The 12,085-nt window shown below is 37.7% G+C and overlaps 1 protein-coding gene across 8 annotated transcripts in view; it reads right to left on the bottom strand.

Annotated features, from left to right (window-relative positions):
• GRB14 (growth factor receptor bound protein 14) overlaps positions 1-12,085 on the bottom strand; it is a 124,288-nt gene that overhangs the window by 3,203 nt on the left and 109,000 nt on the right. For 5 of the 8 annotated variants that reach the window (XM_020877210.2, XM_020877211.2, XM_070476119.1 and 2 more), the window contains 4 exons: positions 7,739-7,819; positions 1,225-1,341; positions 1,061-1,133; positions 831-918 (listed from right to left, as the gene is read on the bottom strand). In XM_020877210.2, the coding sequence (XP_020732869.1) occupies positions 831-918; positions 1,061-1,133; positions 1,225-1,341; positions 7,739-7,819 (359 nt within the window). Of the gene's footprint in view, positions 1-830; positions 919-1,060; positions 1,134-1,224; positions 1,342-2,730; positions 7,254-7,738; positions 7,820-12,085 lie in introns of those variants that run through there. The other 3 variants (XM_070476118.1, XM_070476120.1, XM_070476121.1) reach the window with 2 other exon arrangements.

Raw genomic sequence — 12,085 nt, 5'->3', positions numbered from 1 at the left:
GCAGCCCACCCATTACCACTTGTTTAAATTGATGCTGGTTTTATTTCCCATCCAAACCTCAATACAACCTCCTTAATTTGTACTGCATTTAGGAATAAAATTCAGCTAATATTATATTATAGGAAGTATCTGTAACACTGAGTAATTTGAGAAGAATAAAATTTTTTAGACTATAAATCTTGCATAATAAATTTTCTGCTTCTCCTGTGTCTTCTATGGTCTCCCACTAAAAGATAACATGAGAAGAGTCAAAAAGTACTATTTTCATAGGTTTATATTACTTGAAACTGTTAAAATTTAGAGGAAAGAAATGGGATGTAAACAGAAAAACATGACATAATCTAAGTACATAGGAAACAGCTTTTTACTTTACTTTTACATTTTACTTTAAACACACCCTCCGTCAAACTTAAAAAACGTATAACATGTAAGATGTGGTTCATGGTTTTGTAAGATGCGGTTCTGTCATGACACAAGCCATACTTTGCCACCGTACTAATCAATTCAAATCAAAATGTTGACACGCCAAAATGTGTTCAGTTTTTACCCCATCAATTAATATCTGAGAAGGACAGAAGGGGAAAATATTAACTATCACTGTTTAAGACCAGAGAATCCTATTCAACTATTTTCTTTATGGACAAAGACTATGCAACCACTATGTAACAGGTCTTGTCTAGGTATTGCTAGGATTCAATGGCAACCAACCTTACAACACAAAGTCACTCCTTTTTATTGAGCCAAAATCAAAACTCTCTCTGTGTGTTGAATAAGTAATTACTGATTATAGGAGAAATCAAAAATCAGCGCTATTCAAAATCTAAACTTACCCATCCACTAGACCTTGCTGAATAATTAATCGCTGAGCTTCCTCTCTAGAAATTTTGTGGTGAAACCATGGTTGGGACCGGTGGATAGCTGAAGAAATAAAGTGGGGTAATACAAGATTTGTTTGAAATGATCGCAGTCTAGTTACATGTACTCTGACCCTCGCCCCTCAGCGACTATGTCTAAATGCAACCTTCCCACCCAGCTGGCTGCAGTGACTGCACAGACATACCCATGTTTGTGGCAGAGCTCTGTGAAGACGCGGTGGGGCTACCGTGACTGCCCAGGCGTAAACATCCTTTTTTCTGCATAAGGAAGTGGGAAACAAATTTCAACTTTAGGGGTGAAACAAATTCAAATCACAAACATTTTGAAGAACATGAAGCTAATCTGTACCCTCCAGGCTAGTCCTTCTTCAACGGCAACAGAAAGGGCTTCAGTGGGATTTTCTATAACTCTGGTTTTCTGGCCTGAGAAGTCCATTGCTACCAGGGAATTCTCTGATATACTTCTCTGGAAAAAAGCACATTTTTTTTTTACCTTGAAAATACCTTTGAAGTTACCTTTCAGTCCTTTGCTGGCAATATATTTTAGGATATGGTTCCAAAGGTAACTAGCAGGAAATTAAAAAGTTAACAATACATATTGAATAGGAAATGATGCTATAAAATAATCTATTTAAATAGGTTACACAGTTATTTGTTAAGGTCACTGAATTAAGAGAAATTAATAGCTTTCAAGGTAAGTACGTCTTTCTCCTAAAGCAACCCTGTATCTTTGTATTCATTTAAGCAGAAAAATACCAATTTACAAAAAAATAACCCTTCATGTGGCTAAAAATATCCATCACTTCCAAATTCATCCCTCTATTATGCTTTGAAATTCATCAATGATTATTTAAATATTAAATCTACCTACTTATAAAACAGCTTTTATTAAGATTCAAGATACACTAAAGCTATAACAGACTGACTTACATTACTTCTTTAGAAAGAAACAGTACTCATATTTTATAATAAACCAACAACATGTACTTTAAAAGTTTATCACATCAACTTTCCTCTATCTTAGAAAATGAAATTTAATGAAATAATTCAGGTAACTCCTTAATACTAAAATTTCTATGATTTAGTATGCGAATATTTTTTCATCTTGTAGGCATAAACATGGCAAAATGAGAGTTGCAAAAATTAGTCTGAAAGACAAAAGAACCAGTATAAAAGGAAGACATCTTTAAATAATTTTAAACAAGTAAGAAAGTCATCTTTGCCAATTACTTTTTTTATTTTTTATTCTGGCTGTGAAAATAAAACATCCAAAACATGGACCTTATTTTATTTTTTCTTTGTTTAGGACTCTAATCACAACCATCTTTCTTAAAAATATGTCATCTTAAATAATGTATCCTAAAAAAAAAAAAAAAGTTGTCAAACTCTCCAATTACAAGTGTCACTCGGTTTATAGAAATCAAAAGACAAAATATCCAAAACCAGCATGTGCATGCATGTTAAGTCACTTCAGTTGTGTCCATCTCTTTTTGACCCTATAGATCACAGTCTGTTGGATTATCGAAAAAGTGAGTGAGTTCCAGAAAAACATCTATTTCTGCTTTATTGACTATGCCAAAACCTTTGACTATGTGGATGACAATAAACTGTGGAAAATTCTGAAAGAGAAAGGAATACCAGACCACCTGACCTGCCTCCTAAGAAATCTTTATGCCAGTCAAGAAGCAACAGTTAGAACTGGACATGGAACAACAGACTGGTTTATAATCAGGAAAGGAGTACATACATCAAGGCTGTATATTGTCACCCTGCTTATTTAATGTATATGCAGAGGACATCATGAGAAACGCTGGACTGGATGAAGCACAAGATGGAATCAAGATTGTGGAGAGAAATATCAATCACCTCAGATATACAGATGACACCACCCTTATGGCAGAAATCAAAGAGGAACTAAAGAGCCTCTTGATGAAAGTAAAAGAGGAGAGTGAAAAAGTTGGCTTAAAACTCAACATTCAGAAAACTAAGATCATGGCATCTGGTCCCATCACTTCATGGCAAACAGATAGGGAAACAATGGAAACAGTGACAGACTTTATTTTTTGGAGCTCCAAAATCACTGCAGATGGTGACTGCAGCCATGAAATTAAAAGATGCCTGCTCCTTGGAAGAAAAGTTAAGACGAACCTAGACAGCATATTAAAAAGCAGAGACATTACTTTGCCAACAAAGGTCCGTCTAGTCAAAGCTACGGTTTTTCCAGTAGCCATGTATGGATGTGAGAGTTGGACTGTAAGAAAGCTGAGCACTGAAGAATTGATGCTTTTGAACTGTGGTGTTGGAGAAGACTCTTGAGAGTCCCTTGGACTGCAAGGAGATCCAACTAGTCCATCCTAAAGGAAATCAGCCTGAATATTCATTGGAAGGACTGATGAAGCTGAAACTCCAATACTTTGGCCACCTGATGCGAAGAACTGACTCTTTGGCAAAGACTCTGATGCTGGGAAGACTGAAGGCAGGAGTGGAAAGGGACGACAGTGGATGAGATGGTTGGATGGCATCACCAACTCCACTGAAATAAATTTGAGTAAGCTCTGGGAGTTGGTGATGGACAGGGAAGCCTGGCATACTGCAGTCCATGGGTCACAAAGAGTTGGACACGACTGAGTGACTGAACTGAACTGAAGTGAGACCATAGTCCACCAGACTCCTCTGTCCATGGGATTCTCCTGGCAAGTATACTGGAGTGGGTTGCCATTTCCTCCCCCAGAAGATCTTCCCTACCCAGGGATCAAATCTATGTCTCTTAAATCTCCTGCATTGGCAGGTGGGTTCCTTATCATAGTGCCAACTAGGAAGCCCATAAACCAGCATGGGCAATGCTTAATAGTTTTTCCCCACTGGTCATTAATAGATGAGCAACACACATAAAAAATGGGTTTCCCAGATGGAGCCAGTGCTAAAGAATCTGCCTGCCAATCCAGGAGACAAAAGAAATGCGGTTCAACTCTCGGGTCAGGAAGATACCCCAAAGGAAATGGCGACCCGCTCTGGTATTCCCGCCTGGAAAATTCCATGGACAGAGAAGCCTGACGGACTACAGTCCCTGGGGTGCAAAGAACCGAACATGACTGAGCGTGCACGTGCACACACACACACACACACACACAAAGGAGTTTTCATAGTAAAGGATGCGCCAACATACACCTGGAGACTCCTGGCTTAAGGCCATTTTGCCTCTCTATCCACACGGTTTCTGGCATATCCCGCTTTGTCTAACAGACTCTAGTCAAATGTCTGCTCGAAACAAAACTTGGTTCATACAAAAATGGGAGGGGGGGTCATTTATCTCTGCATTACACATCCCACTTTGTTAGCATTTATTATTTCCTCTCAAAACCTTGCTGTAGTGGTCCACAATCTTATTACAGTTCATCTTTATTTGTGGAGATCCGGCGTGCAATCTTTCATTTGTTACAGGAGTTTTTGTAACTGACAGCTGCTCTTTCCAGACAGATGCTGTCTCTGTAATCTCTATTTGCTGTCACACCTTACTTTGCCCTTCTCACCCCATGATCTCCTGTGCTGGGCTGTGGACCAGTCAGATATACTTTTGCTTTGCCGACATTAATGAAAAGCTTCCACCTGCCCAAGCCACAGAGTAACTAATCTCAATCATAATGATAGCTTTATCCGTATAATATCTCTGCCTTCACATGCCAAGATGGCCTCTGTAATCACAAGACTCTGACAACATAAAAATACCATTAGGAAAGAAAAATAAACATAAGCAGTTGTTCTTAATTCGTTTCTCATTTTTCCCCTTATAGTATGACAGGCTGAAATGTAAAACAATATCCCATGTTCCATAATTACTTGACCTTAAGTAGGGAGTCTACAATACAAATAAGTATTTTCATTTGCTATATTACTATGCTAGGGGAACACACAGAAATAGAGCAAATGTTTTCTACTGAATGGCAGGTGGTAGATGAAAAATTAATAGTTTACCTTTGGTGGACAAAGAAATGGAAGTGAAGCAAAATCTGACTTGAACCAAAAGGTCATTTTCAGCTCAATTTCTTTCACATAGGAAAGCGACATTGTTAACATTCAGAATCAATGTATTTCTCAACTATTTGTCCCTTTTTCTAGCTCTTCCATGTGGTGGATAAACAGGGCAAGCCCGAAAAATAAAAGTCCATGATTTTAACAGCATGCCTTTGTTTAAGAAAGAAGGAGCCCGAGTACACCCTCCATTATCCGGATCATCCTTGAGATCAGATCCAAACACTTCTGAGTGAGGCTGGGGCCTGAAATGTTTTTCAGGCAGCTTAGCTAAGCAGCAACTTGTTAACTACTTAGTCTCTGCCACTCCAGGGCTTCCCTGGTGCTCAGATGGTAAAGAATCTGCCTTTGAACCTAGGAGACCCAGGTTCAATCCCTGGGTCAAAAAGATCCCCTGGAGAAGGGAATGGCAACCGACTCCAGTATTCTTACCTGGAGAATTCCATGGACAGAGAAGCCTGGCGGGTTACAGTACATGGGGTCGCAAAGAATCAGACACGACTGAGCAACTGACTTTCACATAAACATGCAGTGCAGGCCACAGTAAAAGGGCAGAGAATTTCCTCAGACAGCATCCTCTCAGTATCGTACAGAGCCACGGGACATCAGAGGGGTAATCATTTCTACAGATCACACAACCACCCTCCCTTAGTTTATACTGCAGGACAGCAGTGACTCCACCAAAGTCACACACTTGGTGCAAATAGTGATGGGCCCTCTCTAAGGTTCTTTTCTGTACCACGGGATGGAGGTACAGGGGAGAAAATGGCAATTTGGAATGTCTAGCTCAAGGTCAAATATGAGAAACAATAAATAAGAACTTCAGTTGATTTGCTTCTCCCATCCCCTCATTCTGGCCAGGGTCTAACTAACAGATGTTCCTTTAAATGAATTCCTTTTTTTGTCCTAAAAAAAGACCAAATATCTGCTTCTTGAAATATCTGCTGATGATTCTCCTTTCAAAGGCTGATGGGGTAGCTACTGTGTGCTATATATAGTTAAGATGTTCGTTATGGTATGATCATTTTTTTTCTCATTTCCCTTCTCAAAATGAATCCCTGGAGAAGAAAATATTGTCCCTTAAAACTATAACAAAATTAGGAAGCTTTTCCTGTTGCTCCTTGAACATGGTACCTTGATGAAAACCCACGGAGGCAGGTGAGGTCACTGATTTTCTCATCTAGAAATTATCCTGGGATTCTGTATAGATATCAAAGTAAACAAAAATGCCTCCCCAGTCTGCTAGGTTTCCTTTGTGAAAATTAAGAAGAGTTGAGATGCCATTTTGTCTGATCATGTCAACTGCCATACAGGACTAGATCCTTGTCCTCATCACAGAGGTTTAAACCTCTTGTCCTTGAACCCCTGTTTACACCAAATTCGAGACTCAAGGAGTGTCTTTTCTTATACAGGTGCCGAAAAAATAAAGCTACATTAACTGAACTGTCATAGTTATAATGATCAACAGTAGGGTCAGTTTCAGTGGAAAGAAGCAAGAATAATACTATACTTGTATATTAATGACAATGATGAGGCTGGAAAGGACTTATTTTATAGCATTCTTCCCCTATGATTAAGAGGATACTAAATAATAATTGCCTCCAAATCATGGCTGCTATTAACATGCTCATCCTAATAACTTTAGACTCTGAAAGAAATTTAGAAGGATTTAGAAAAGGATTAAGATAATAAAATTCATTATTCATATATACATGAATTAAAAGATTAGGGTAAGCTGACAAATTATAAAAATTCTCACCTTAAAGCTACTGCTTTTATAAAAATTCATTACATGCCTTACTTTCTTATTTTAGAGCTAAAAAGTAATCGATATAAAAATGAAAAGTTACTCTTCCTTAACTTAAAGCACCATAACTACAGAATTGGAATTCTTTTTCCATATTAGTCTATCAGGATACATAATTGACATTATTTCATGCCTCATTCCTAGAACTAAGCGTTTTATCTGCTATGTTACCACGTGCGAAAATGCACCTCCCTTGGTCACAGCCATGAAAAGCATGTTTTAACCTAAGTGTAAATGCAGCATGTTAGCCAATTTGTCATACAAGCTCATACGTCCAAATTTCCAATATACTTAATAGTAAAGAGCACAAGCAAAAACAGCAGAACATAAACTTTAAGTTCAAAAATAAATTTCTTGTTAATGCACAGGAAATTAAAATTAGGTCCCAAAGACGGGGAAAGATGTATCTGTGTATAAATATCCAAGTGCCATTTAGGATAAACTTGTGAAGCGGTGCTAGTCTTAATGTAATGCACAACCAATATTTTGGCTTGCATCTTTTGGGTTTCCTGGAGAGCGGTATGTTTTTCAAGGACCTGAAACTTTAAAAATATTATTGTTAGAAAGTCAGAATGCAAAAGAAGTCACAGGCTATGATAATCCCAGAATTAATATTTAAATAAATAAACCTACAATCAAATCAATAATTAAGAAATATCTACACTCTCAAGGACAGTGTTCTATAAAATATCTTATTAATATCTAATCATCAATGTAATGACACACAATGACTCTCATAATTCTTTCAAATATTTAAAATTTTTCCTTAACATAAAACATTATTTTAAGTGACTACTTAATGTATGCCCCACTATGTGATTTTATCATATAGGCTGCAATCATACAAAATCCAAATGTAAATAGTTTAATATAACATGATGGTAAGAAGCTGTGCAAAAGTTACTTTACTTGACAAAAAAAACAAACCAGGAAATGTAATGTAATGTACATTTATAATGTAACATGATTGCAAATTAATGTAATGTAAATATAAAATAAGATGTAGGTTCAAAAACTTGGTCCTTACCATGGGAGATATACTCTGAGAACTGTAGCCACTTCTGCCTTGATATGGATGCATGTAATTCTGGTATAGCTGCATGCCATACTGCAGAATAAATAAATAAAAACACAGTCCCACCGCTTTTACCACATACATAACTTATGAAAATCAATACTTTCATTCATTATACATCAATATAAAAAATGAAAATTACAAGCTTTCATTAAAACAAATAAGTAAAGCAACCAAAAGTTTGAAAGACAAAATTTGATGTTCTAAATGGGACAGTTTCAAAGAGTGGTTTTTATTGGGACCCACACTTAAGTTCTAGCTCACAATACAAAGATCTGGAATTGACATTCCTACTCATTATTTTTAGTGTCAACAGCACCAAAACTGCGTGGCGTGGTATATCACCTAATGATAAGAGAGCTCACTTGGAAAATCTTCCTGAGTTTATGGTACAAAGACTCTGAGAATCTGACACACATCCTAAGCAGAATTGGGTAAAATTTACCATAACTCTTCAATGACAAATTTACTATAACTGTTCAATGACTGATTGATGAATTACACTGTTTTTTTGTAATCCACAAACTTGATCCTATTTTGGAAATTCCTGGCACTGTACCATTCCTCTGGTTTAGGCCATTGTTTAATTTTTGATTTTAAATTCTGGGAATCAAAATGGTGGGGCATCAGGTTGATTTCAGACAAAGGGTCATGGCATACAATGTAAAGAGCAATAGATCAGAACTACACAATGTTTACTTTCAAGAGGTAGCATCATAAGAACCAGACTGCCAGGCTACGATAAGAAAGTGGGTCTGGATTATAATTGGATTATTAGTTTGAGAAACACTAAGAATGTCAATTGCCATGGCCAAACATCTTACAGGAGCCCCCGTCTAAAACTGGAAGATAACCCCCTTAGATATAAGTTACTCCCTTAAAAAAAAAAAAAAAAGAAAAAGAAAGGAAGAAACCAATGGAACAAATAGGCTTATCTTTTTTTCTGCTACCTTCTATAATTCTCTCCATTTCATGGAGCCATTATGAACTTAAAAGTAGGTCCTATATAAAAGACTTTGGAAAGACACCATGGAAACCAATATTACCCTTAGGATGAATTCCATTTAAACATTCCAACAGAGCTATTTCTCTACTAAAAACTACTTTCATGAAAGCAATTTCAGCAATGTGGATATATTTGGTAATTAGGCAGAAAGTCAGAGGGGGGCGAGGGAAGTCACTGTTTTCAAGATTTTGCTTTTAATATGAATACAAACCTAGAGTCATTTAAAATTCTCTGTGTTGACTTTTTTATCCAATTATTTCCCAACTTCTAAAAGTTATTTTTTAATTTAAGGTTTGATTGACATTAATAGGGTCTAATGAAATTTATTTTAAATCAACTCTAAGCCTACAATGACTTTAAAAAGAAGACAGAGGAGCTTAATTTCGAGTCAAGTTCATTTTGAAGAATATATAATAGACTCCAACCAACATTTTCACAAGTACATGCTGCCTGGACACCTTTTATTCACCTGTAGTGAAAAGTCTGCCATCTACTAATAAGACTGTTTTCTTCAAAGATGTTCTATCCTCAATACCCCCTGGCTTTGGGAAGTTGCTTCTGTGCTGCTGAAAGTCTTTAGTAGGCAGTTAACTCTGTCCAAGAGGTAGGGCATGGATCACCTTAATATTTCCCTGTCCTATGGAGGGGCAGATAAGGGACCAAAATATGTTAAAGAGTTCTAACTGAAGGGAAGGGGAAAAGACACCATGTACCCAGGACACTCTACATGAACAAATCTCCCCTTTTCTAAGTCTCTGATTTTTTTCTGATTCTACATGGAAATGGAATTTCTTCAAAGAGAATGGGAATATTTCTGTTTGTTGCTACATGAAGAGTTTACATGTATATATGAAAAAGAAAGGAAAACAAAACAAGAGGCCAAAATTCTTGGGGGAGACTACATCTAATAAACAGCATATAATGGAAATAAGAAGGGTACTTCTGGTTGAGCCAACATAACATAGACTAGTGTTCCCCTGCTCCTTGCTGATAAACTGTGGAAATAACACAAGAGGCAAACAAAGAAGATGATCAAAAGCTACCTCTAACCCCAGGTGAGCCCAGCTGCACCAGCCATGGGGATCAAATCAGCACCTCACTGACAACAAGCTGCCAGTCCCCTGTTAGAGAGTCTCAAATATGTCTGTGCTGGCAGGCTCAGACTTCCTGTAACTGATTATTTTTAAATGTAAAACAGATCATATCACTTTCCTGTTTGATTCCATGGTGGTTTCTCATTGGCTCCATGCTAAAGGACTTCACTGATGCTGGCCTGTATTTCCAGCCTCATCTGGAAAAGCTTTGCCATAATTGAAACAAACAGGGAACATGGATGCGGTAGCAGAACAATGGGCCATATATGTCCACATCCTGGAACCTGTGAATATAATACATCAGGCTAGCTGTGTGTGTGTTAAGTCGCTCAGTTGTGTCTGACTCTTTGCGACCCCATGGACTGTAGCCCACCAGGCTCCTCTGTCCATGGAATTCTCCAAGCAAAGATACTCGAGTAGGTTGCTAGGCTAGCTGGCAAAGGGGAAATAAGGTTGCAGATACGATTAAGGGTGTTGATCAGCTGACTTTGGAATGACATGATTGTCTTAGATGATCCTGGTGGATCCAGTGTAATCACAAGGGTCATTATCCAGAGCCAGAAGAGAGAATCGGAAATAAGGGAGCATGGACTCAGAAGGATATTGCTGACTTTAAGGATGGAGGAAGGTGTCATGAGCAGTCTCTAAAGGCTGGAAAGTGCAAGAAAACAGGTCCTCCCTTAAAGCCTCCAAAGGGTAATGGAGCCCTGTTGACACCTTCTTTTTAGGCCAATAGACCCACTTCAGATGTCTGAATGACAGAGGTGAAGGATGATAATTTTGTGTTTAAAGCCACTACGCTGGCAGTAATATGTTACAGCAGCTTTGGAAAACTGATACAACACAGCCTCTTTAAACTGGGCAACTGGGACTTGAAAGATACTGAGAAGAGTCAAACAATAAGAAGATACAATCTTCCAGAAACTGAGCATTCTGGATACAAAAAGAACAAAACTTTCGGTATATTTCATCATTTCTCAGACAGACATCTGTTTTTAGACTAACAATCTGTATATTATAACCTATGGCATCTTATATTCACTGTGGACCAAGCAACTTGCCATTGCCTGAAACTGATGGGATTAAAAAGTCATTAGCATCAAACCTTGCAAAGGGATTGCCAGTGGCTAGAAAGAACCTCCCAGACCATGGCAGAGCACTCATCTGCCTCCCCTACGCTCTCGAAGGCACAGAGCTGGATAATCTCTGGAAAATATAAGTATCCATGACTCTGAGATGAAAATGACTCAGAAAAGTCAGATTTAGAATATGAAGAAGTTTCATGAATACCTTAACTAATTTATTTCATATATATGTACATGTATATATGTACACAAAATTGATAACTTCAACAAAAATGAGAAGCAGGACTACAGGCCTAAATAAATCTAAATACTCAAATGAAAATAAAAATTATAAGTGATGTGAAACCTCACATCATAATTTTATTGGCATAATTCTTATCTTCCTAGTTCCATACAAATAATGGAGCATCCTAGTAAAGTCAATGGCATGTTAGAGTCACTGAAGGACTATTTAAAGGAAGTGGGTTTACCACCTGCTTCTGTGTTGGGTATTTGAACCTGAGCCCATGAGAAGGGAGAAAGTCTTGCTCAACAAGGTTGGAAGGTATCTCCTCAGTCAACCTAGCTAGGCTTCCAGAGTTCTGATGGAAGCGGAGAGAAAATCAGAGACCTTAAGATATTTTCTCTACCATAACTGTGACGGAATAAAGTCTTTCAAACAGTGCCAGCTTCTTTATCTGTGAAAGGAGGAGACGGGATGAAGTCAGTGGTTCTTAATCGGGTAGACACTTGGAACTCAATCACGAACTCAGGATTCCCAAGGATGCAGCTGGGCACACGGGGCTTCAGAAAGCAGCGCCTGTGATTCCAACGCAGGTCCCTGGTTACCAAGTTACTACTGTCTCGACTGGTTGGTTTCCAAGACACCCTAAAGTACTTCTCTCTTTTTCATTTTGTTTGTTTTACATTTTATGACAATGAGAGCAACATAGAAGTGACTAGTGACTACTTATCATGAGGGTTTCAAAAAATTAATAATTATAAGATTTGCAGAAATCAAAATCATGACAGCCATTTTGACAATAGACTATTTGAGAAACAAACAAATCTCTAATAAAAAGGTAACCATAGTGACTTTCTGCCATAACACAAAAGGAAGAAAATTTCACAGTTA

This window comes from Odocoileus virginianus, chromosome 13 (assembly GCF_023699985.2).
Source record: "Odocoileus virginianus isolate 20LAN1187 ecotype Illinois chromosome 13, Ovbor_1.2, whole genome shotgun sequence".
NCBI lineage: Eukaryota > Metazoa > Chordata > Mammalia > Artiodactyla > Cervidae > Odocoileus > Odocoileus virginianus.
This window is presented reverse-complemented; position numbering and strand designations above follow the sequence as displayed.